Here is a 26,333-nt window from a genome sequence, read left to right as displayed (position 1 = left end):
GCCCTTCCACCAAGCTAGACTCCAGCACAAACCTAAGCATATTCCAGGCATTTTGTACACACCTGCTGCCAGGCCAAGAGCACCACTTTCTGGGATCTCCAAGTTCCAGGCAAGTCCTCAATATAGCTAGTCAGGCTAGCCCAACAGAGCACCCTACACAATGACCCTCTGCAGGGCATCCGCACAGAAGGACATTTTCTAGCCAAACTGCACTCTGGAGAAAAAGACATCAACATACAGAAGCACAAAGATTGTTTATTCCCAAGCCCCAACCATACATGCTATCTCCCCAGAATGCCTGGGATTAGTCTGTAGGATAGAAAATGAAGGCACTGTGTCGGACTGAAGGCCCAGAGATCCTGGCTTGCAGGAACCCTGCTGCCCATACGTGTGGCACTATAGGGACACACTCCTGTCCATTCCCTTATCTCTGTGCCTAAGAGTAGGGTCTCTGTGCTGATGTATTGCCAGCAAACCCACATCGCCTGACACTCCTGATTGCACAGGCAGCTCATGGGCTCTGTCCCAGGGAAGCAGCTGCTCCAGGTGGCTAGTGGCCTTCAAGGGAATAGATACCAAGCAAAGCTAGTCCACCTTCCCCCAGCATCTGCTTACCAGGACCAGGGCCTTTATGCGATTGGACTGGAGTCCTCAGAAGGGAAAATCACATAGGTAAGCCTAGTGCTGGGGACAGAAGTGGGGCTCAAGAAAGCATCCCACAGTGGATCCCATCTTGCTGAAGAGAAGTCTGTACCTGGTCCAGAGCCCCAAGTCCAGACTAGAGTCAGGGGTGGAGACCTGCAGTCACCCAGCTGGGCCCCAGATCCTATGACTGCTAACCACCTCCATATCACTTCCCAAAGTATAAAATAGTCCCTCTCATCCGGAGGGTGACATAGCCTCAGAGCTTGCTCCGAGGGGCCTGGGGCAGGGGCTGCTGTAGCCGCCATACCACCCTGACTGGCTCAGCAGCATGGTCCAGCTCCCGGAGGCCACCAAGGTCACCAGTCTGACTGTACCGCCTCAGGGCCGGCTGGAGCACTGTGATAGGAATGCTGAAGTTTAGGTGTGGGTAGGTGGCCCCTGTGTTATTGTCCCGGGTGTTGCTGGTGACCATGCCTGTGGGAAAGTCAAAGAACAAAAATAAGTAAGCCAAGGGATAAAGAGTCACTGGGGCCTGTTAGGACCCCATGAGACAGACACTGAATGCCCTGCCATGGACATCTGTTCTGCATACTTTGCCCTCTTCCCAACCGCCTTCATACCAGCCAGATCTAATGTCCTGATCACTTTTTATCCTTCTTTCCTGTCTAATGAGCATCTTCCTTGTATCTAGAAAACTGTTTGGCACAAAGTAGACCCTCAACAAATACTTGCTGAATGAATGAACCAGAATCACAGACATGTTTGAATCAGCCTGCTCAGTGTATATTAAGATAATTTTACACTTAATGAGGCCGCACCTAAAGAGTTGCTTTTGTTGCCTTTCATTTAGCTTTCCCCTTGGGCAACATTTTGTTTATCACAAAATACTTATCAGGACCAAAAGCTCCCTTTGGTACAAGATTACTGATCTTGTTAGGATTTCAGTTTTTTGCTCTTTCTCTTTCATGACCCTACATCCTTCCTAAATTTCTTCTCATTCAAGTCAGCTCCTTAGGCTGTTATTATCTTATGGCCTGGACACTAGGAAGACTGCAGGGCAGTTCTTTTTGTCAAATGGCTCTCACGTAGATCCCTGTAGAAGCAGTTTCTTTCCCAGTGCATCATACCAGGAGGCATCAGGTATCTATCTTAGTACTCAGTGTTTGCATGCTGAGGTTGAAACCAGGTCCTCATACATGCCAGGCAAACACTCAGCCATAGAGCTATACCCAAATACTCAACCACTGAGCTAAACCCCAGCCCATTTAGTCCTAGTGATGCTAACCTTGATCATTTGGCTAAGCTGGCATCTACTAGGCCTCTCCCCCCAAAATGAGGCTTTTTTTTGGAGGGGAGGGCTGTCGTGGGGCTTGAACTCTGGGTTTGGACACTGTCCCTGCGCTCTTCAGCTCAAGATGAGCACTCTACCACTTGAGCCACAGCACCACTTTTGGTTTTCTAGTGGTTTATTGGAGATAAGAGTCTCATGGACTTTCCTGCCTAGGCTGGCTTTGAACCGCAATCCTCACATCTAAGCCTCCTGAGTAGCTAGGATTACAGGCGTGAGCCACTGGCGCCTGGCTTTGAGGAATTCTTTTGTAAACACTAAGTATTCCATGGAAAACACTGAGCTTACATAAATACTGTCTCTACTTAACTTTTGCACACCATTTTATATTATCTACCCTTTTGTATTAGCATGTGAGAACACAGTATCTTTTTCTTTTTTTGTGAAAATACTGTACAGAGGGGTTACAATTACATGAGAACATAGTATCTTTTTTTTTTTTTTTTTTGGGGTCCAGTCGTGGGCCTGAACTCTGGGCCTGGACGCTGACCCTCAGCTCTTCAGCTCAAGGCTAGCACTCTACCATTTGAGCCACAGTGCCACTTCCGGCTTTTTTCTTTTTGCTTATGTGGTGCTGAGGAATCGAACCCAGGGCCTCATGCATGCAAGGCAAGTGCTCTACCACTGAGCCACCTTCCCAGCCCCAGAACATAGTATCTTAACAGTGATTTCCTACTTCCCTCATTTCTTCCTCTACATTTATTAATTAAAATTGTGTAAAGAGCTGGAGCTTGTCTCCATTTCTAAACTTACTTATTTGTATCAGTGTAGACTCACACATATCTACTCTTCTTTGGTTTGTAATCTCATACTAGTGCTACCTATTTCGTTGTTAGACTTGTTCCAATAGAAGCCTCTTCCAGTTGGCTCCTGGTTAACATTTCTTTCTAGACAAGACACTCCAGGATCATCTTGGATTTTCCTTGTCCAAGTCCTACAATCAACCAATTCTTGGTTCCTTGGTCAGAGGACAGTATTTAGAAACCAGTCTGGACTGTGAGTGTGCTCAGCATTGCTCCTTACCCTTCTCAGTAGACAGTGGTAAAAGATGTGTGTATGTATACTAACTTACACGTACACATCTGTATTTATTTCTGTATTCATGTATCTATCAACTAGGATTTGTGACAAGTTACTCTAGGAATGACAGCCTCACTGAAGGCAGAGTCAGGGCTACAGCCCAGTGGTAGAACACTTGTCTAGCATATACAAGGCCCTGGGTTTGATCCCAGTACTGAGGGGGAAATAAAACAAAAACAACAATGCACCAATGCACAGAAATATTCAACTCTACTTGCTAGAGTTGGTGCCCCAGGGGTGTGGGAATAGCAATTCTAAAACTACTTTAACTGTATACTAAGGTTGAACAAGGAAGTAAATAGATAGAAAGCAACAGCCAGGTTTTTAAATACCTAAGAAAAAGTTATAAATAAGGGAAGACAGAAATAACAAAGTCTAGCTACAGCCTAAGTAGTAGTATATAGAGAACCTTAGAGGTTTCCAAAGGAATGCACAATTTGCTTTGCTACCTAAAAAGACTGGGTTTTGTTTTGTTTTTGGCTTTATGTTTTGGTGCTAGGATTAAACCCAGGGCCTTGTGAATGGTAGCTCTACCACTGAGCTACCTGTCCAGCCCTCTGTTTTTTGTTTGTTTTTTTTTTTGGGTCCGGTCGTGGGGCCTGAACTCTGGGCCTGGGCGCTGTCCCTCAGCTCTTCAGCTCAAGGCTAGCGCTCTACCACTTGAGCCACAGCGTCACTTCCAGGTTTTTTCTTTTTGCTTATGTGGTGCTGAGGAATCGAACCCAGGGCCTCGAGCATACAAGGCAAGCGCTTTACCACTGAGCCACCTTCCCAGCCCTCCAGCCCTCTGTTTTCAAAATCTTTTTTCTTTTCTTTTCTTTTTTTTTGGGGGGGTCTGGTTGTGGGGCCTGAACTCTGGGCCTAGGCTCTGTCCCTCAGCTCTTCAGCTCAAGGCTAGCACTCTACCACTTGAGCCACAGAGCCACTTCTGGCTTTTTTCTTATGTGGTGCTGAGGAATCGAACCCAGGGCCTCGAGCATGCAAGGCAAGTGCTCTACCACTGAGCCACCTTCCCAGCCCCTTTTTTCAAAATCTTTACTAGTGAAGTTGAAATTTTTTATTGGGAGGTTCTCTTTTTCAGCGCAGCCTGGGCAGAAAAATTCAAGAGGCCTTTTTAACCCATAGATGGCACAGTACTCTGTATCAGTACTATGGGTCCTAAACTACATAGGAGGGTGAAAGCAGGAGGCTCGCAGCTCCAGGTGAGCTCACGCAGCAAAGTCTGTAAGATTTCCTCTCCATAGAGGGAAGCTGCACACAGTAGCCCATGTGTGCCGCCGTAATAACCACAGGAAACCTAAAATAGGTGAATCTTAATCCAGGGACATATCTGGACAAGTAGATCCTATCTCAAAAATAGTAAGCAAGAAATGGGGCTTGGGGTGTTACTCAGAAGTAGATTGTGAGGCCCTGTACAGCACAGGAAAAAAAAAAGGTAGGGGGGACAATTTAATCACAACAAACAAAAAGTAATAATAATAAAATCTCGTGGCTTTTTGTGACATGAGACCTATTTTCCCACAACGCCCCAATCTGCTACAGCTGAGCTGTCATCCCCTGTCATCTCACCCATTGATCTCTGCCCTACACCTACACTCAGTTATCACCTGGCCAGTTTCTGTAGACTTTTTCTTTTTTTTTGGGGTGGGGGGGTCCGGTCGTGGGGCCTGAACTCAAGGCCTGGGAGCTGTCCCTCAGCTCTTCAGCTCAAGGCTAGCGCTCTACCACTTGAGCCACAGCGCCACTTCCGGCTTTTTTTTTTTTTGGGGGGGGGGGTCTGTTCATGGGGCCTGAACTCTAGGCCTGGGTGCTGTCCCTCAGCTCTTCAGCTCAAGGCTAGCACTCTACCACTTGAGCCACAGCGCCACTTCTGGCTTTTTTCTTTTTGCTTATATGGTACTGAGAATGGAACCCAGGGCCTCATGCATGCAAAGCAAGCACTCTACCACTGAGCCACCTTCCCAGCCCCTCTGTAGACTTTTGAGTTTGTGACCCTTAGATTTTAATCTAACTCTTAGATTTCATAGAACAAATGCGTAAGAGACTTACCTAAAGTCATGAAGTAGGTTGGTGGCACAGAAGGGCCCAGGGCCCAGATGTCTTTCCTCTCAGCTCAGCATCCCTTCCTCTCCAACCCTCAAAGACAGAACATCCTGAAAACTTTGGCTAACTAACTCTGGGCGTCTTCCCCGACAGAGGGTCTTCCCAGGGCTATAGCATCTGCTGGGAGGACTGAGGCTTTGGCAATGGGAAGGTTGAGAAAAGGCCAAGAAGCTAATTACCCAGGAGGTCCCCTGAGTGGGTAGAGAAGAGGGGTCCACCACTGGAGCCACCATGCACGGCACATGTGGTCTGCAGCATCACCGGGGTGTCATCCACCTGCACCACAGCCGACAGGATGCCTGAGGTCACAGAGGGCCCACAGGCCTGACCAAATATGCCGAAGCCCACCACACTGACAGCCTCACCTGCCAGAGGAAAAAAGAATGCAGCTGGGGACTCTGTTCTGGCAGGGTTTTGCCCATCTCACCTCCCACCTCCACAAAGGTCCAAGCTTCTCTGCCCTTTGAATTTCTGCTCAGATACTCCCTGCAGGGAGCCCTTCCCATGAGCCCCTTAGCCCTTAGGAAGTAACCATTCAAAACCACTGCTTTGGGGCATCAAGCTGATCCCCAGTCCTTATTCCCTTGCTATACTTGGCAGTCACTTGTTGGAGTTCCTGTCACCTAGGTGCTCATGTTTGTGGAGTTAATACTCATTTCCTCCTGGGACTAGTCATTACTATGGCAGGGGCAAGGTGTAGCCCTGTTTAACACATGTGGAAACTGAATCCAGAGATTGGTCTTCTAACACACACACACACACACACACACACACACACACACACACACACACACACACACACTCTCTCTCTCTCTCTCTCTCTCTCTCTCTCTCTCTCCATAAAATAGGACATCTGGTACCTATGTGGCAGCAATTTAAGCTTTGTTTCCCAAATCATGCCAAGGCAGTCTTGAAGGTGCCAAACACTTTTGTAACCAGCTTCAAGTGTTACCAAAGGCCCAGCACCTTAACACCACACTGCTGTAGGCCCTGGGGTAGGCTAGCACACAGATTCTAGCCTCAGCAAGAATCTGGCAATGCCACCCTGGCTCATTAGCTCAGCAGGGGAGGGACAGGGAGCTGGTTGCCTAGTCTGGCATGGTTAGAGGGCCCAACATCAATTTTCCTTCCTGGGGTCCAGCTCTGCCCAGACAGGCCCGCCAGCACACTACGCCCCTTGTCCTTTACCTTCATGGAAGTGCTCAGCAGGCACAGGTGTAGGGACACCATCCAGGTCTTCCTCCAGCCTCACGACCGCTATGTCATAGGGAGATGTCTCCTGGGTGGCAAACACCACATGTCCCCAGATGGCAACATTCCTGGAAGCAAAGGAAACAAATGACAAGCTTGTTTTCTGACCCCTTAGCCCTGGACAGAAAGCAAGGAGATGAGAGTGGTGATAAAATCAGGGACTTAAGGTCAGGAAATCTGGAACCTACCAGTCAGCAGCTCTGGGCATGACACTTAGGCAGGCATGCTCTACCAATGTAATCAACTGTGCAAAGCTTCCTCTGCCTCACCATAATAAATAACCGACCCCAGGTAAGCACGGTAAGGCCAGGCCTCATGCTCGTGCCCTCCTAGCCCTGTCAGCCAGGCAGTGCTATTATCCTCATTTTAGATGTTGCAAGTGAGGCCCAGAGAGATTAAGTAGTCTACCCAAAGTCATAAAACAAGCAGCAGAGGTCAGGGCAAGCACACAGAACTCTTCTTCACTGCCTCAATAACTCCGAACAATCCAGTCAGTGAGTGGACAGCATGTGCTTTTACCCTTGAATTTAGAACCATGCTAGTACATCATAGCACACTATGTCCCAGGATCTGTCTTGTCCAAGACTATACATGTCAACTTATGAGAGACTGCTTAGACTATTAAGTGACTTTCCCACGCTCACCTGGGGGCACCTGAATACATTCTGCAGGGTTAAATTCCACCAGACCTGATGGCTTCCTTTAGGGCCAGAGTGGAGGGGAGAGTAGAGTTGAGGGGAAGGTAGACTTGTGGGGAGGGTCACACCACAGGCCAACTTCTTCATCAGTTTTCCCTTTCATGACTATTCTGGGTTAGCTGTACTGGGTCAATCTAAGGAATTCAGCAGAGAGATTGAAAGGCTGGCCTACAAGGCTGGGCTGAATCAGAAATGGGGAAAGGTAGCCATTAACACCAAGGTATTAGCTTTGACCTGAGAGTTCACAGCAAACAGAACATGCTAGAAATTCAAACCAGTAGTCAAGGCCAACTTCCACAGCAAATCCAAGTAAAGGAGGGCAAGGGTGACATTCTCTGCAAAGGGAACAAAGGCCCAAAGTCTCAGCCTGGCTGCCCAGCAGGGCCACATACAGGGTATCCAGAATACATCTGTCTACCTGGAAAACACCACAATCTAATTAGGTACAACCCCACATCTGTAATTTTCATGCAAAAAGGGCAGCTCTGGCTAGGCTCTAGGGAAAACCTGTGGAAGATTTATCAGGTCTACCTCATCACTCCCTGGGACTTCAACACCACTTCCAGAGCTGAAGTGAGTAGGGTAGGGCATCTGGTCAAAGGAGTTAGTGGGATGTAAAGTGCAGGGCTAAGAGACAGAGAGACTGCCCAGAAGAGCCTCAGGCTGACCAGTCCTGCATGACCGGGACACACAGACTCCAAGTTGCTTGGAGCTTGTCACCTTGCTCTACCTGAAGGCTGGGAGCCCCTCACCTAGATATCAGATGAGAGGATGATCCCACGTCTCACCAACATTGCAGGCCCGAAGCCCAAAGGGCTGAGTCCTCCACTATCCCCACCTGAATCCCCACTAAGGAGCAGCACAGAAGGCCTTACTTGGGCATAGTGGAGTGAATCTGGACCTTAGCCATCTCCCGTGGAGCCACATGCCGGCAGGTCACCACGAGACGAGGCGCCACGGCCACTCCGGATCCCCAAACGGTACCACACTCCACCAGCACGGCCGCGGCTGCCCATGGAGATCCAGGGTCTTGCAGGGGCAGGCCCCGCGGGGCGCCCACCTCAGGAGGCAGGAGGGCGGTGAGGGCTGCAGAGTCGGGGGTCAGGCTGGCAAGCGCGGCGCGGGCGGCGTGAAGCAGCGGGGCGGCGGCACACAGCAGCGTAAGGCCCACCCACTCGCGGGCCTTCCAGCAGAGCGGCGCGGCCACCAGCGCCACCAGCGCCCCTGCGGGTCTCGCGGCGAACACGCCGCCGCCCTCGGTGCCCGGCAGGCAGCGTGCGTCGGTGAGCAGCAGCGGGCCGGCCGCGTTGCTGAGCACGCCGCGGCTCAGCGTGTTGAGGAAGATGTCTGGGCAGAAGGCCCCGAACGGGGAGCCGCAGGCTAGCAGCGGCGCGCCCTTGGGCACGCTCCCCAGAGGAGCCACGGCCACCGCCGGCCTGCAGCTCTCCTCGGCCTCCGGGCCCGGCTCCACGCGCAACAGCGCGAACCAGCCCAACGCTCTCAGCTGATCCTCTTCCTCCTCCTCCGACACCTCATCGTCCGGGGCGGCGTTCACGAAGTGCCAGTGCTCGGCCGCTTCGCCTCCAAAGAGGCGCTTGAAGTGTGCTCGGAAAGCTGGGCAGCTCAGCAGCAGCAGCAACTTGGCTGGGCGCGGGGGCTGTAGGGGCCGGCCGCGGGGCCGGCTGGGAGCGGTGGAGGCCCGGGGCTCGAGGCCGGCGCAGCGGGGCATACTCAGCCCCGGGTGGCTCGGCTCCGCGCGCACAGCGGGGCTCTCGGCCGTTGGCCCCCACTGCACGTGGAGGCACAGATCGTCGCCACAACTGTCGCCCGGCAGGTACGCAGCGCTGGTGGCAGTCAGGACCCCACTGCCGGCGCGTAGGAATGGAGTGAAGATGCCCCCGTGGCACAGCACCAGGCCCGGGCTCCGACTCAGGATTACCCCGCTGCAGCTCCACCAGCCCGCTTTGGGATGTCCGGCCCGGGAGGCGCTCACCACACAGCCCGCCTGCTCAGCGGCCCTCATGGAGGGCCCCCACTGCCGCCCCATCGCCTGCAGCACCTGACTCTCGGGGTCTCCTCGAGGACAAACTAGAGGACCAGGACCCCAGTAACGACAGTCTCTGCTGGACGCGACGGGCGCAAGCACTGACTCAGGTCTTCCTCATCCAGCCCGATTGGCTGAGCCCCAGCAGACCCGACCCGATTGGCTGGGCATGGTGCCGAGCCCGGATTGGCTGCTAATCCTGCCTTCCCCCGCCCTCTCTCGTTGACCCAACCTGTGGGATTTAAGCAAGCGGATGCGACCAGGGCTAGCCCGGGGAGAGGGGCATGTGTGTGGCCTCACCAGGAGAATGGGGTGAGATAGGAGGGCGGATTTCAACAAGCCTAATCACTGATGTTTGTTGTGTTTCCAGAAAGGGTAATAACACTGACGTGGCTAAACTTGACCAAGATGAAGCCTCTGCACAGGTGTTAAGTAACCTTCGGCCTCTGAACCCTGAGATAATATGGGCCAAAGGAACCCTTGCCCAATTCACAATGTATTTTCATTTTTTAAAGTAAATCCTAAAGCAGTCCACTAGGAGGCATGAGAATCACAAAATTACGAAGGGCTTTTTGTTACCAAAGCCTCAAGACAAATTTCATGGAAATGATTTGTCCTAAACTTAACTGCTCTTTAAATTGACCATCATTAACAGTAGCTAAAGTAAAACAACTTTAATCATACAGCCATACATTCTGTAGTACAAACATACCAAATAACACTCAGGATTTGTTAGGCTGGAGGCTAAGTTCTGTTCCTTTAAGAGACCATAATGAAAACAGTTCAAGTTTTGTGGGTTATACAATCTGTCAAACAAACAAACAAAAAAAAATTACCTCTGCAACTAAACATAGAACTCCAACTATGACCCGCCCTATAATCCAGTCGTACCACACTCTTGGACATCTACCTATAAGACAGGATATGGTAAAGACACTTGTACATTCATGTTCACTGTTGCACTATCACAATAGCCAAGTTATAGAAACATCCCAGATGCCCTACAACAGATTATGGATTGATAAAATGTGGCATATCTCCACAATGGAATTTTACTCATCCATTGCAAAGAATGTCATTTGTAGAGAAATTGATGGACCTAGAACAAATCATGCCAAGTGAAGTAAGCCAAACTCAGAGACAAAATGGTATGTTTTCTCTCCTGTTTTTGCTTTGGGTTTTCTTTTTCCTTTTATGGGAGGAAAGAGGATGTGCAGAAAGGGAGGAAAAGTGAACAAATGTAATCATGCTGTTTAGTGGATGTGGAAAATGACATGTAATTTGTGAGCAGGGATGGGAAGAGGAAACTGGAGGAAATGGAATGGTAACCCCTCTGTACAACAACTTAGTAACAATGAAATTGTATTTTTTTTTAAAAAGCTTACCTCTGCAGTTGCAGTCCAACAAGAATGGTGGGGGGCTACATTCCAACAAAACTTTATCAATTTAAATTTCATATATATAAATATATATATATATATATATTTTTTTTTTTTGGTTGGTCGTGGGGCCTGAACTCTGGGCCTGGGGGCTGTTCCTCAGCTCTTCAGCTCAAGGCTAGCACTCTACCACTTAAGCCACAGCACAACTTCCAGCTTTTTCTGCTTATGTGGTGCTGAGGAATCAAACCCAGGGCCTCATACATGCAAGGCAAGCACTCTACCACTGAGCCACCTTCCCAGCCCCTAAATTTCATATATTTATGTGTCACAAAATTGCATTAAATTTTAATTAAATTAAATATTCAACCATTTAAAATTATTTTTTAAAAACTTTTTAGCTCACAGGCCATAAAAAAGCAAGCAGGAAAGATCTGGGTAGCTGGCCATCTCTAATATAGGACTATATGATCAAAATTGTTCTACTTTACTGTTAATTATGGTCAGCTTAAAGGGCAGTTTGAGTTAGAGCAAATAGTTCCCGTGTAATTTGTCAAATTGAGGCTTTTGGCTAGCATAAAACTTCCCTTGTTTCCTAAAGAAGTATCTGAAGGCAGGTGCACATGAACAGTCATGTTTGGGGGGACTTCATAATACCACCAAACTAAACATTCGTCACAAGCTAGACATTTTATGAAGGTCCAATTTATCAATGTCACTCTTATTAGTACATATCTTTGTAGGCATTGACAAAATAATGAGTTGCTATTTAAATCATACAATTTGTGTTGGTATATGTGCCCATACTGGTTTGAACTTCTAGCTCTAGCTTATTAGGTTTTCCACTCAAGCTGGTACCACTTAAGCCACATCTCCACTTCCAAGTTTCTTAATAGTTAAATGGAGATAAATCTCATGGACTTTTCTGCCCAAGTTGGCAAATCCGCAGATCTCAGTCTCCTAAGTAACGGATTATAAGCATGAGCTCCAATGCACAGCTGCATGAATTCTTCAAATAAAATTAAAGCTACCTAGTGTACCCCCACAGCTTCCAAAGCACCTGGTAGGGCAAATCCACTGAGAAAGAGAAACTATACATGACACAGGACTGAAGTTAACCGACTTTTTCCACAGCAAGCATGACCACCTTTTAGTTTTATGACTCAGAGATGGTTTGATCACAACAAAATCCCTTACCCCAACTTCCTAGCAATTAAGACTTTCTTTCTCTCTAGGGTCCAGTGATTCAAACCTCCAGCACAAACTGTTACATGTAAAGTTTGTCTGTATTTATGGCAAGCCCCATTACAGAGAAATCCCAAATCAGTCAAGATGAGTGAGTTGGGTTGGGGCTCACTGACTTAGCCTTTGGTCTTCATTCTACTATGCCTCAAAGAAAACAAATTTTTGCTCAAACCTCCTCATAGTAACGAAGAACAAAAGGACACTTCCAATGATGGAATTCTTGGTTTTAAGAACCTGTTGCTTTGCTTACATTCTATTTGTTCTAGTAATTTAGCTTTGGAATCTCATTTGATTTTTTTCCAAAAGAAAGTTTCACAAACAGAATCTTTGTTTGATATGCATGTAACATTCACATGGATTCTCTCCAATGTGTAAAGTGATGAGCGAAGTAACTAAACTGGACTCTGTCCTTGCTAGAATGTCAATTAGAGATTCTTTCCAATCATCTGCCATCAGCACTCTGTTGCAGAGATGATCAAACACCCACAGTACCCTCTCACATACTCAAATGGTGTTAAATTTACTACCAACATTTTTCCTCTCCTGGTAGCAAAATTCATCTTTCACATCCACTCAAAATGTGTCTTTTAAGTAGGAATAACGTTTCCCCAAACAAATGACATCATATGCTCAAACCCAGATCAAATTAATTTTTAAAAAACAAAAAAAATACCAAGTTTTTGTTTTAGCTTTTTATTAAAACGTTTAGGATACAGATTGACTTTCTTTTGTAAATGACTTTTACTTTTGCTGAAACAGGACATATGCACACTCTGATAAAACACAATGAAGAATCTCAATGAGAGTTCCTGTAAAAGACTCGGCCTCGGACCCTCTGTGGAGTCGAGCTTCTCACAGCAGCTTCTTTAGGAAGGGGTTCTGTGGGCAAGAAACACACTGCGGCCACTCAACTTCTCAACAACCTCTTTCTCCAGTGATCAAAATAAACCACTTTCACAAAGAGCTGCCTTACGTAGAGCCCAGTTTTCTAGCTTACTACAAAGTGATTAGGGAGAAAGAGAGGGGGAAAAAAAAAAAAACTAACACTGAAGCCATCATACTTCTCATGTCTCTGGACAGAGATGTAAGGACAACCTTGAGCCAAAGAAAAAGTGTGCAAGTTGCAACTAGTTTACTGACAGATTTGTTCACTTAAGGCTTTAATAAACCCTTTCCAACCTGACAATTCTGTCTTAACCAGCTATGCCTGCTGTAAACACAGTGAGTACATGTACTTCCAAGACCTACCTCACTGAGCCTCTGCCTTCAGTCCCTGGCTGTGGCGCAGATGCTTTCTCAACAAGTCAGTGCACTAGACTAAGAAAAAGGACTCCAACTGAACACATGACTCACTCTTACCCTGGAGTACGGCTTCCTCCTTTCCTACCCTACCACTAGGTGGAGGAAACCACTGAGTTGAACTTAAGAAGCATAATTTTCACCTTTGAAAAATCTACCTCTAATCCTGTATTAAGTAGGGGAAAAGAGAAAATTATTCTCCCATGTTAACACCATCTTAATTTTTCATCTTTTGCTACAAGTAGAATATAAATTAGGATCATGAAAATCCAATTTCATGTGTCACTGAGAAAATGGAATGCTATATGCTATAAAAATGTTCTCTCACACGGGGTCCTGGCAGTAGGGAGGCACCTCCAGAGGCTCTACAGGAAGTCCCAGCTGATTTCTGCAATGGAGAAAGGCAATTTCATACAAAAAAAATTTAAGCCACAGATGTTAACCATTACTTTAAAACACCAACAAAATAATCAGTAAAGAGAAAAGAACAGCTCAAGAGAAACCAAGTGGAAACTTTAAAACCCACTGAGAAAGTCTTTCCTAGGTTCACACAAGTGCTACAATATCAGATGACTTCAGTCCTCAACTCAGAAATGAGCCCCTAAAAGCTGTGTTCCCCTATCCAGAACATTCCCCCCACAATCTGTACAAATAAGTGACACACTTATGCATAAGAAACGTTCTCAATTCTTTTTACTTTTTATAACTGGAAATGAAAAAGGAAGGTGCTATGAAGAGAAATGAAATGTCACAAGTGTGAAAGCAGACTGGCTGAAGCTTGCAACGTTATAAGAAAAAATAATACCAATAACTGACCCTATAACTCATTTCTCCACAATGAACAATCTACTATCCACTCTGTGACGAGGGATCGCCCCAGCTTACCACAGTGGAACCTGCACAACTGCAGGGTTCTGCCCCTTTTCTAGTTCTCTGTACACAAGCTGATGCCAGCTCCAACTAGGAAGAGGCAGGAGAGCTTCTCCACCAACCTACTATATCAGCAGGCAGAAGTTCACCCACCCTACTTAGCTCTGGCCTCCAATGTGCATGTGTTCATAATTTTGCCAAGGATCTAAATGCCATTCACTAGTTTAAAAAAAAAAAATAGAAAACTCTGGACCAAGTAAATTTTGAACTCAAACAGGAGGGATACCAATCACATGAACAACACTTTTTTTTAAAAAATAGAATCACTTTCTTTTGAAATCAACCACAGTGGTGAGACGTGTTTTTCTTTTCAGGTGTCCTATGATGGCACACAGTTTTACCCAGCAAATCCTGCCAGCTTCCGAGTCCCGGGATACTGACCTGACCCAGCATGGGTGGGCAGCGTTACCTCACAACAGTATGGAGAAGAGCACATGTCACCACTGGGTGATGAGAGTTGACAGAAACTCTTGGCTTCTCAACACCAGACATGGTAGGAGAGCTTTCCTTGCTCTATTAGAAAAGTTCATGAGGAAGCTGTGAATAGGATCAGTCCAGAGAAGTAAAACTCTTTTATTTTCACTGTCCAAGAATCAGTCAATGTACTGGGAAAGCCAGCGAAAGCCCTCGCCGTAGCCTTGTCTCTTGAGTACACTGCACATGAACACTTCCATGGGGCGTGCATTCAGTTCCTTCAGAGTCACATTTCCCTAAAGAAGGCAAAACCAAGGCAGGCCTGTTAGCATCTCCACAGAGGCAAAGAGTGAAAGGATGATCACTATTATCACTTCTCTTCCTTAAATGAAAATCTAAGTAGAAACATGCCTCTTGTTTTCAGGATAGAATAAGCAACACCATTCTATTCCCAGCCACTATCTCTTGAAAAGCATTTGCTTTGAATATTGGACATTAATTGGAAAGTTATGGCAGCAAAGTGAAAAATAGCCACCGGAACTCATGGAACCAACAAGCTCTTTGATGTGTTAGAGGTCTGTTTAGATGAACATTCAGCAAGGGACACTGACAAAGTTGCACTGAGGAAATTAACAGCTCTGAACAACTTGTAAGTGAAGGTAAGCATTTCTAGAAAGAAATATAACAGTAACAAGACTAAAGAACCATGTAAAAAAGGAAGTTATCATAGATCACAAAAAAAAGATGGTTTTAAATATTAAAGAAGAGTCACCAGGTGCCAGTGGTTCATGGCTACTCAGGAGGCTGAGATCTGAGGATTGCAGTTCGAAGCCAATTTGGGCAGAAAAGTCTATGAGATGCTTATCTCCAATAAACTACTCAGAAAAAGCCCCAAGTGCCGGGCGCTGGTGGCTCACGCCTGTAATCCTAGCTACTCAGGAGGCTGAGATCTGAGGATCACAGTTCAAAGCCAGCCCGGGCAGGAAAGACTGTGAGACTCCTATCTCCAATAACCACCAGAAAACCGGAAGTGGCACTGTAGCTCAAGTGGTAGAGCGCTCGCCTTGAACTGAAGAGCTGAGGGACAGCACCCAGGCCCAGAGTTCAAGCCCCACGACCAACAAAAAAAAAAAAAAAAAAAAAAAGCCCCAAGTGTCGCTATGGCTCTAGTGGTAGTACTCTAGTCTTGAGCACAAAGAACATCAGGGACAGAACCCAGGCCCTAAGTTCAAGCCCCACAACCAACAAATAATAATAAGCCTAGGAATCCTACTTATCATATCTGATCTGTGTATACTGTCAGAACCTGCTTTTCTAAACAGAACCTTTCTTTAAACTGGAGAATTTATAAGCTACTAATGTGAAGACCAGTTCTATTTCTGGTTTTATATTGAACTTGCTGTGAAGACTGTTTCCTCATCTGCAAAATAGGTAACATTCTTACTTCTCCCAGCGGAGCACCAGTAATAATCAAATACTTACTTTGATTTTGATACTTCAAAATTGATGTAATACTAGTTTATAATCTAAAATCTCCACTTACAAAAATGGATTTCTAGGCTACAAAAGTCTTTCAAGAACCAAGAAGGGGCCTCTTTCTCAGAATCAATTTGTAAGATAATCAGAAAATTCTAAAAAGATTAAGATTGCCTTTCTACTAAATTCTTCATATACCTAAATAATTATATATTACTACTTGGGAGACAGAGCTGGATGGCTGTGGTTTAAGGCCAGCCTGGGCAAAAAGAAATTTGTGAGACTCCAACTCAATCAATGGCTAAGATGGCACCAGACATCCCCAGGGCTATGAAGAAGCACAGCCCAGGCCTGCCCTGGCATAAAGGTGAGACCCTATCTCAAAAATAACCAATGTACCAGGGTGCCAGTGGCTCACACCTATAATCCTAGCTACTCAGGAAGCTGAGATCTGACGATTGGTTCAAAGCCAGCCCCAGCAGGAAAGTCCCAGTGAGACTTTTTTTTTTTTTTGGTCATTCATGGGGCTTGAACTCTGGGCCTGGGTGCTGTCCCTCAGCTTTTCAGCTCAAGGCTTGAGCCCCAGAACCACTTCTGGTTTTCTGAGTGGTTTTATTGAAGTCTCACAAATGTTCCTGCCAGGGCAGGCTTTGAACTGCAATCCTTAAATCTCAGCCTCCTGAGTAGCTAGGATTATAGGCGTGAGCCACCAGAGCCCTCCCGGCCTCAGTGAGACTCTTATCTCCAATTAACCACACAAGAACTGCAAAGTGGCATTGTGCCTTAAGTGGCAGAACACAACCCTTGAGCTGAAGAGCTCAGGGACAGTGCCCAGGCCCAGAGTTCAAGCCCCACAATGTAATATGGGGCTGGAGGCATGGCTCACGTGGTAGAATATCTGCCTAGCAAGCACAAGGCAGACCCTGAGTTCAATACCCCATATTAAAAAAAAAATCAGCTGGGAATGTGGCTTAGTGGTAAAGTGCTTGCCTAGCATGTATGAAGCCCTGGGTTCAATTCCTCAGAACCACATAAACAAAAAAAGCCAGAAGTGGTGCTGTGGCTAAAGTGGTAGAGTGCTAACACTGAGCACAGAGGAACTCAGGAACAGTGCCCAGGCCCTGAGTTCAAGCCCCAGGATTGGGAAAAAAAAAAAAAAAATCAAGAAAATGAGTAAAGAAAGGGATAGGAAGGTATTCAGTAGCCTGATGTGTAAGGCCCTGGATTCAATCACCAGCACTATCCTATAGTGAGCTTACAAAATACCCATACTAAGATAAATCCTAAGCCCATTTTAAACTTTTGAAAGGACAGTAGATTCCAAACAGCAAAACATCCATTATTTAAACATTGTGGATATTCTTCCTAGGACTCACAAACATTTTTCCCTTACCTTTCCTGTGGTCTGTCCAAAAAGTCCAAATATCTCACGGAGCTTTTCTTCACTGATAGCATCTGATCTGTCAATTTTGTTTCCCAAGATAAGGATTGGCACATTGGATATTGTTTCATCAGTCATTAAAGCCTAAAGGTAGGATTTAAAATTTTTTAAAAAAGCGCTAACTGAAGAACCCATAAAAGCCCAACAGATTAAGGAAAACTCTGACTTTTCCTGGTTTCATATGGCATCATATATGCAATGTGAAAATCTGATTAAAAGAATGCTTTCGCATTAACTGCCTCTGTTCCCAAGATAGAACTGTCCCAACCTCCACTCAGAGCTGATTTGCTCAACTACAAGAACAAGCACTGAGCATAGACTTGGAAGAATGAATGCTCTGGCTACAGAACTCAAGGATGTTATAAGAACTCCTGTACAGTCATTCAGTGCCAATACAGACAAAGCACAACCTCCAATACTGACAGAGATACCGATAATTGAAAAGAGCTGCCTTCTTTAAAATCCTAACTCTTATTATTTTTTTTATCCTATTTCCCCCAATCCTAAATTCTATATATGGTCATACTACCCTGAATGCACCCAATCTCATCTGACCAAAGTACTTGGCTGGGACAAATCCTAATTCTATGTTCATATTCATGTTAACAAAGCTCAAAAACAAAATGTAATACTTGACTTTCACAATGAACTAGGATAGACTACTAATACTAAAACAAGTTCGGGGAAAGAGAATGACATTTGGGTTGGAGAAAGTCTTAGCAAAGATATACAGAAGTATAAAGAGTATAAAGGAAGTATAGAGTTGGATAAGTGGAAAGGAGAATACAAGCAATGGCTCTGCAGCAAGGTAAGAACTGAGGAAGCCACACAGAGAATAACATGGCTAGATTAATGCCCTTACATCAACCTCCAGTGAGTAAACAAAATGGTGCCACATCCCCCCTTCTGGAAAAGTTAGCTGCAGCATTCCCTAACAGAGACTGTAAGTCCAGATGTGAATTAAAGTCTAGACCTTCAGATCTTATTCTAAAAAGGGTAAAAAATAAAAAAGGCTGGCAAGCATGAGTCAAGTGTTAAGAGAACCTGCCTAGCAAAGCACAAGGCTCTCAATTCAAACTCAGAAGTATAAAACAAGGAAAAGAAAAAACTTTAACAGCTACAGGAGGTGAAAGGAGGAAGCAGGCAGGGAATGGCTTCTACATATCCAAAGAAGGATAAGGGTAAGTTGTTCTCTATGTTTGAAACATATTTGATGATACCCAATACAAAGAAAGGATGCTGGAGAAAAAGAAGCAAAAGGAATAAAAGACTTTCGTGCTTCACAAAAAATTTGTGGCCGGGAACCAGTGGCTACTCAGGAGGCTGAGATCTGAGATCACAGTTCAAAGCCAGCCTAGGCTGTAACTTCCGTCTTAACTCTAACCACCAGAAAACCAGAAGTGACACTGTGGCTAAAGTGGTAGAGCACTAGCCTTGAGCTGAAGAGCTCAGGGACAGCATCCAGACCCAGAGTTCAAGCCCCACAACAGACAAAATAAAAGCGGGGAAGAAATAAAAAAGAAATCAAGCCAAGAAAATGAGAAACTTGATACAAAGAGAATCCTATAAAGTGAATTCTTGGTAATATCAAAGGATTTATGTAAATAGACCGTTAAGGTCTAGCAAGTAGGAGAGAGGTACAACCCAAGAAGGAAGATCTGCAATGCCAATATAGAAGTACTAACTATGCTTGGGCAACAAGCATAAACTATTGTGTCCTGAGCAGTATTAGCCATACCATTACACTATGACAGAAACCATCAAATTTATTCAAGTTCAAGCTGAGGTTGCTAAGGACAGTGAAAAACAATGTCACAGATTTTCAAACATTTTTTTTTCTTTTTGACTACAACTCTGCATACATGCTAGTTGGAATGATTAATCACAGACACTACTGAGCTACATATCATAGAAGAAAAAGAGGCCAAGAAAAAAAAACAACAAAACAAAAAACGTACATTAAGCTCAACTTTGGATTCCATGAGGCGAGAATGATCTGCACAGTCCACCAGAAAGACAATCCCATTAATTGCTGGAAGATAATTTTTCCAAACCCGACGTGCTAAAAAAACAAAGTTTGTAGATGTATCAACAAAAACACATTTTGAAAATGTCTACAAAATAGGAAAACTTTGGATGGTCTCAATACCTTAGATTTCCTATGGATTTCCAACTCCTGGCCAACAGGATGCAAGCTGATAACCCATACACTAACCCTGATTTCTGTAAATTTAACAAGAGTTTCTGCCTTCCTTGAAAAATAGCAACATGTGGTGGCAATCACATGCTTATATACCTAAAAACCAACAATCAGCTAGAAGTGAACAGTGGCTGCCCCTTTAGATGAAGTCTGAGTTCTTCATTTTACCAAAATGTCCACCATTCTCTAGTGTTACACCCTGACAATCTGACTCATTTAAGTGACCAGTGCCATACTGAGCCACTTGTTTGCAAAAGCAGTAAAAAAAAAAAAAAAATTAAAATTAGTTGCCAAAAAAAAATCTTTAGTCACAAGTTAGTTCCAGTCACTCAACCTCTCACATTGAACATAAAGTCTTAGAAATGCTTTTAGGATCTTTTGTTGTGACAGGGTTTCCTTATGTAGCTCAAGCTCACCTGGAACTCTCAGCCTCACCTGGAATTACAGGCATGAAATGTTTTGTGACAAGAGGTAGTAAATGAAAGTAGTGCCTTATTTTATATATATATGTGTGTGTGTGTGTGTGTATATATATATATATATATATATATATGTAATTTCCTATAATATTTCTTTTATCCAGATAATATTAGTTTGAACTCAAAGACTTGAATTTGCTAAGCAGGCACTGTACTGCTGAGCTATGCCTCCAGCCCTAATTTCTTTCTTTTGCCAGTCCTGGGGCTTGAAGGCTTGAACTCTGGGCCTGGGCACTGTCCCTGAGATTCTTTTGTTCAAGGCTAGCACTCTATCACTTGACCCACAGTGCTACTTCTGGCTTTCTCTGTGTATGTGATACTGAGGAAACAAACCCAGGGCTTCGTGCATGCTAGGCAAGCACTCTACCACTAAGCCACATTCCCAGCCTCCAGCCCTAATTTCTAAGCCATTCATTTCTAATCCTTACAATGGGGTGAAAAAGAAAGCATACAGTGAATTCTAAATGCAAATAATTTATAAGATAAAATGACACACTCCTTTGAGAGAGAGAACAAAACTACAAGTTCATTATACACATTTACTGAGCTCTTACCTTGCTCATGCCCACCAAGATCAAAAGTTGTAAACGTCATTCCAGCAATTGTCAGTTCTTCTGATGCTGAAAAATTGTGAAGAGGAAAGAAATTTTTCCAACCAAAGGCCCAACTACCATTACTATACAGTAACACTAATATACAACTTAATGTTTTCTCCTTGTAAAGATAAAGATACAGGAATGAAAAACACTCTTATTAACCTGTTCCAAACAGGTTCCAAAATTTCTTGTCCCCCTATGATGTTTTCCACTTTGTAGAAGCAGGTATGGGAGATGTGTCCCATTACAGAAGCAGTGCGAAGAAATAATGGTAAAGTAAGCAACCTGAGTATTTCCTATAGGTAACTTCAAAATGAGCTGGCTTCTGGGATCTCAGTTAACAAAAGTTAATTGAGTATTCACTCTCCAAGTTTCACATTGACCTTCAAAGAGCGGTAGAACACTTGCTTTGAGCTGAAGAGTGCAGGGACAGCGCCCAAGCCCAGAGTTCAAGCCCCACAACCGACAAAAAAAAAGGTCACCTGGTATTTTGAAACCTACTTGGATGTAGTGTTGGAACATGCTGGCCCAATCTGTCATCTTTGAGCATGTGAAGAAGAGTAGTTTTGCCCGCATTGTCTAAGCCCAAGAACACAAGTTTCCCAGATTTCTTGTAGAGTCCTAAAGGAGAAAATAATTTTTTAATGTAAATTGTCTCTCCCCAACCAAAAGCTTCTCACATGTAAATTGTTGGGGAAAACGTACAACGTTTGAAACTACAACAGGGTTCAAGGAAAAAGCTTTACCTAGGAACTGGAGCACACTGCTGAAGCCATTGTAGATCCACTCAAAGATGAAAGACATTATTAATGCTTACTACCTGTATAAAACATTAAAGTAGCAACATTAGCTTTCTGAATGCCACCATATTTCTAGAGAAGTTAACTTTTATTCCTGTATGCATGTCTACAGACTCTTTTCTGGCTGATCAAAGACAAACTAATCCCCGCCCCCCCCCCCCCCCCCAAGACAAGAATTCTGCCTTGGAAGAAGCTTCTAGGATCTGAAGTCTACATTAGTTCCTGGTTTCCTAATTTTCAAAGTGATACTCAAAGAACTAGAAGTTAGCAGATATACTTTCTTCTTTTACTATGTGACTGGCTCCTCCAGGCAGCTGCTCATTCACACTCCCTAGATATACCACTGTTGTCTGTCTACCAGTTTACAACACCTCTAAGAAAATCATTCTTATCAATAATCTGGATCAAAAGGCCAAATAGATGCACTAGGTAGGAAATGAAAATGAAAAGCATATTAACCTGAATGAAAATCCTATTAAGCTACCACTGTTCACAGTTCTAAAAAAAAAAAAAAATTCCAGGCTTGGGTGACTCATGTTTGAATTTCTACTATCTAGGAGGCTGAGATCTGAGGATCACAGTGTGAAGCCAGCCCAAGTAAACAAATCAGACAAACTCTTACCTACAACTAATCTGCAAAAAACAGGGAGTGGAGGTGGCTCAAGTGGGAGAATACCAGTCTTGGGCAAAAAAGCTAAGCAAGAGTACAAGACTCTAAGTTTAATACTGGTGGGGCATGCGTACATGTGCGCGCACAAACACAAACACACACACAATCATTATAATAAAACAATAGGTTCCTAAGTACAACACAGTATTGATATTAATATCACCCTTCCTACTATTCCACAGGCCTAGACAAGCCATGTACAAAACTGCTAACAGGTCTACAATGGTATTGAGCAACAGCCTCAAGAGTGAAATTAAGAGAGAAGGATCTAGAGAAATTAGTGACTCCTTAGGTTTCTCAGGCACATTTCCTGGTCACATTGAATGTTTTGCCTCTATCTGATTTAGGGAAGGGGGGGGAAGGAACGTTATCACCATTTTCATTTCCCTCCCTCAGCAGGGGCATCTCAACACAAGATTTTTAATTAGCTATGACAAACTGCTATCTTTTTCTGTGTTGCCCAGGTTGGCCTGAACTCCTGGGCTCAAGCCCTCCTCCTATCCTAGCCTCTGAAGTCAGGACTAGCCCCTTTGCCCAGCCCCACCTGTATTTTTAGAAGAATTCAGGGTGGAAGGAGTACAGATAGCTCCTGTCTACAATCCTAGTTACTTCGGGAGGCTGAGATCTGAGAATCTGGGTTCAAAGCCAGTCTAGGAAGGAAAATCTCTGAGACTCTTATCTCCAATTAACCACACACACACAAAAAAGGCCAGACTGAAGCTATGGCTTAACTGGTAGAGTGCTAGCCTTGAACAAAACAGCACTAGGACAGTGCCCAGATCCTGAGTTCAAGGACTGGTGCATGCACCTATGCACTTACAAAAAACACATGCACACAGGCACACACACAAGAATTCAGGCTAAAGAGGAAACTGAATGTAAACATGGGTTTTTTTTTTCTCCTTTTTATCCAAAAAAAATGTGTTTTTATCAGGTCTGTGTTGTGGCCTCTGAACACAGGACCTACTTAATTGCTTACTCTCCTCAGCTCTTATCATAGAGGGAACAAATAAAGTGGGAGTATGGGTAGTGATACAGATTGAAGAAAAAGTTTTCATGAAAAGATACTAAAGTTTTGTTTTACCCTTTTCTACTGAAAATATTTTTTGGAAAAAAAAAGTTGACATGTTAAATAACTTTTTTATCTGGAAATGTAGCACTGTTAAGAAATCCAACTAGTTGGGGCCAGGTGTGGCTCAAGTGGTACAGCAACTGCCTAACAAGTATGAGGTCCTGAGTTCAAACCCAAGACTAAGAGCAACAACAACAACAAAAATAAACAGGAAAAGAAGTATAGAACCTTAAATATACTTACAAAGGTCCTATATCTCTGTTCCCATTTCTGTAGGTAAATAGAAGAATGTTTTCTCTATAATCCCCTCTGGCCTTGATGTCTCTTCCATCCTTGAGATCTCAACATATCAAACAACTCATCCGTGGTGACAGAGTTTGTACACTACCTGCACATACATCTCAATTCATCCTTACAGCAACTTAACCGAGCAAGGACCACTGGCCTCATTTACCAAGAGGAAGACGCTGACACTCCTAGGCTAGCTAGTTTGTCCAAACTGCATTGCTGACAAAGTAACAGTTCTAGGACTTAAATCCTCCTGTTTTAACACCAAAGTCAAAGCCCTTCCTGTTACTATAAAATTACAAAATTGCTTTTAAAAAAATAAAGGAAACTTACTTCCTATAATACACCAACTGCACAGATAACCTCTAAAGCCTTTATAACAAACACTTTTTGAATGATATTCTAATAACTAGCATCTTACTTTCGTTTTTTCATCCACTTTATGGCATTATGACAAGTTAGAGTACCCTAAAACTTAAGGGCTCTGAAGACCAACAAAAACACTGCTATACCTAAACCAAAAGCTTGCAAGTTTCAGGACTGACTGGTTCAACCAAATATAAAGGATAAACATCAAAATAACCATTAACGAAAAATTTACACATTACTTCTTACACACACTCAGAGCAACTTGGAAACACCATTCCAGACAGTATCTAGGCAAGAATGCAGCTGGCCTTTAACTAACAAACCCTGCTTGGCTTGGGGGATATAAATGTCAAAGGTCATCAGCCCTACAGCAATTCTTCCTAAACCTCAAGTATCTTCCTGAACAGATGGATTCCCCTTCGAGGGAAAAGGCAGGATGAGCAAGGGTGCAAGAGGCAATCTGGTGCGATCTTCACCTCCAATAAATCATGCGGAAAACACTAATATATGCCAAACGCCCAAGAGTAAATTTTTCCATGCACACCGGAGAAAGGAAAGAGGGAGGGAGAGAAGAAAAGCCAGGGTTCGAAACAGGCCATCAGAAGACTAGAGCAAGCAAGCTTACGTGGGGAGGAGCCCTGAACTAGGAGCCTGCCGACCTGGTTGGGGCGCTCTCACCGGCTGCCCGGGCCTGGGGCCTTGCCGGGCCCCAATCCCTCCCAGGGTCTGTGAAACAAGGGGGAAATCACCGAGGAATCCCACCACCGACGCAAGGCCGTTTTGTGAACCCAAGCCCGGTCTGTTACCCGGCCCAGCTGCTGTAAGGACCCCCAAGAAAGATGCAAGTGGCCCTCATACCCTCGAGGCCGGCGGTCGCAGGAGCAGCCCCGGCCCAGCCGGCCCGTCTCCGCCCAGAACCAGCCCCAGGGCCCACAAAGCCGCCTGCGTGTCACTTCTCCTCCCCCCCCACCAGCCCCCGCCGGGCTGGCCTCCGCCCCGACCCTCTCCGCCGCCCACCCCAGAACCTCGGACCCCGGCTGCCTCCTCCGAAAGGCCCCCAGACTCACGGCCCGAGGGTCTCCTCTGGTGGCGGCGGGCGGCTCCGACCCTCCCTCACAGCGCACGGACCAGCAGCGCCTGGGACCGCCAGCAACTCACCGGATGCACGTCACCACACCTCCCCACACACTTCCGGGCGCGTGCTGGTCTCCGCCCCTTCGTAGCGTCCTGGCGGTCTCCCTAAGTACCGCCCTACCAGCCACTCAGGCTTTGGGGGCGGCCCGACGGCGTGACGTATGCCCTAGGGGGCGGAGCTTGGACCTCAGCTTTCGTCGGGCCACACGATACGTGGCACTGCTGGGCTGGGCTGAAGGGAGCGCGCGCGCGCGCGCGCGCGTGTGTGTGTGTGTGTGTGTGTGTGTGTGTGTGTGTGTGTGTGTGTGTGTGTGTGTGTGTGTGTGTGTGTGTGTGTGTGTGTGTGTGTGTGTCTGTGTGTCTGTGTGTGTGTGTCTGTGTATGTCTGTGTGTGTCTATGTGTGTGTACTTGTGTGTGTGTGCGCTTTTGTGCATGCGCGCGCTTTTGTGTGTGCCCACGCTTTTGTGTGTGTGTATGTGTCTTTTGTGTGTCTTTTGCTTCTAAAATTCAGACGAGAAAATAAGATATAAGACTAGTAGTGCAACAAACAGGCTCCAAAAAAAATCTAATAAAGAGTGTCCACTACTAATTAAAAACAGCACAAAAAAGACAAACCAGCTGGGCTCTCTGGTGGCTCACACCTGTAACCATAGCTAACTCGAGATCCTCTAGGTTTAGAAGATCTCTGAAGCCAGTCTGGAAAGAAAAGTCCTCAGGACTCTATCTCAAATTAAATAGCAAAATATCAGCACTAACCAAGCAAGCCGTGAGGCGAAGTTCAAACCCCCAGTACACCGCACACACACACACACACACACACACACACACACACACACACACACACACACACACACACACACACACACACAGATGAGCCTCTTTCAGTCCATCTCAAGTATGTGAAGAAAAAAATTAAAATGGCACTAAACATTCTAGCAGTATACAGAAGGACCTAGATAGGCTAGCTCACCAGCTTCTCTGCTTCTTCATCCTGTAGGTTTTTGGATATTGAGTTTGAATCTTCCACAGATAAAGAAAGGGTTCAAGCCATATTCTGAGGTTTTTTTCACCACCTTTGGGCAAATCAGGGATTTTATGGGGCTAGGATCTCCAAAGTTTGCAACCACAAAAGGAACAGATCTGCCTCAGTGCTAACTAACAATTTGGGTTACTGGTTCTGAGGGAAGCTTGGCTGTAAGAAATATGGTAGTTCAGAGCACAAGGAGACATGGATGGCTTACGTGGCTCTGGAGGAAAAAGAAAGCACCCAGGCAGCTTTTCAGGAAAGGTACACATGTTACTTACCAAGTTGAAATATTTGGTCAAGCTGAAAAATTCCCCAGGTCTCAGTGCACCCACCTTTAAAATGGT

The 26,333-nt window shown here is 45.2% G+C and overlaps 2 protein-coding genes across 2 annotated transcripts; both read right to left on the bottom strand.

Annotated features, from left to right (window-relative positions):
* Positions 1-235: 235 nt before the first annotated feature.
* On the bottom strand, positions 236-9,280 carry Tysnd1 (trypsin like peroxisomal matrix peptidase 1). Its single transcript, XM_070020927.1, has 4 exons — positions 8,001-9,280; positions 6,365-6,495; positions 5,356-5,541; positions 236-1,119 (listed from the first exon to the last, which is right to left on the bottom strand). The coding sequence occupies exons 1-4, from the start codon at positions 9,170-9,172 to the stop codon at positions 902-904; spliced, it is 1,707 nt and encodes a 568-aa protein (XP_069877028.1). The 5' UTR covers positions 9,173-9,280; the 3' UTR covers positions 236-901.
* A 3,190-nt stretch (positions 9,281-12,470) lies between these two features.
* Positions 12,471-25,000, bottom strand: Sar1a (secretion associated Ras related GTPase 1A). Its single transcript, XM_070020926.1, has 7 exons — positions 24,895-25,000; positions 21,375-21,448; positions 21,130-21,249; positions 20,587-20,652; positions 19,312-19,415; positions 17,306-17,437; positions 12,471-14,732 (listed from the first exon to the last, which is right to left on the bottom strand). The coding sequence occupies exons 2-7, from the start codon at positions 21,430-21,432 to the stop codon at positions 14,616-14,618; spliced, it is 597 nt and encodes a 198-aa protein (XP_069877027.1). The 5' UTR covers positions 21,433-21,448; positions 24,895-25,000; the 3' UTR covers positions 12,471-14,615.
* Between the last annotated feature and the right edge of the window lie 1,333 nt (positions 25,001-26,333).

The sequence above is a fragment of the Dipodomys merriami genome, unplaced genomic scaffold (assembly GCF_024711535.1).
Source record: "Dipodomys merriami isolate MVZ:Mamm:240054 unplaced genomic scaffold, mDipMer1.0.p SCAF_14, whole genome shotgun sequence".
Classification (NCBI taxonomy): domain Eukaryota; kingdom Metazoa; phylum Chordata; class Mammalia; order Rodentia; family Heteromyidae; genus Dipodomys; species Dipodomys merriami.
The sequence above is the reverse complement of the archived record's forward strand: the minus strand, read 5'-3'. Positions and strand labels throughout refer to the sequence as shown.

Excerpts from the sequence above, each read along its gene's own strand:
- Sar1a (XM_070020926.1), bottom strand. The coding sequence starts at position 21,432 with ATGTCTTTCATCTTTGAGTGGATCTACAATGGCTTCAGCAGTGTGCTC. Across the intron at positions 21,250-21,374 it reads CAGTGTGCTCCAGTTCCTAG|GACTCTACAAGAAATCTGGG; the intron begins GTAAAGCTTTTT and ends TTTCTCCTTTAG. Across the intron at positions 14,733-17,305 it reads TTGGACAGACCACAGGAAAG|GGAAATGTGACTCTGAAGGA; the intron begins GTAAGGGAAAAA and ends TGCCTTCTTTAG.
- Tysnd1 (XM_070020927.1), bottom strand. The coding sequence starts at position 9,172 with ATGGGGCGGCAGTGGGGGCCCTCCATGAGGGCCGCTGAGCAGGCGGGC. Across the intron at positions 6,496-8,000 it reads ATTCACTCCACTATGCCCAA|GAATGTTGCCATCTGGGGAC; the intron begins GTAAGGCCTTCT and ends CTTTGCTTCCAG. Across the intron at positions 1,120-5,355 it reads CCACTCAGGGGACCTCCTGG|GCATGGTCACCAGCAACACC; the intron begins GTAATTAGCTTC and ends ACTTTCCCACAG.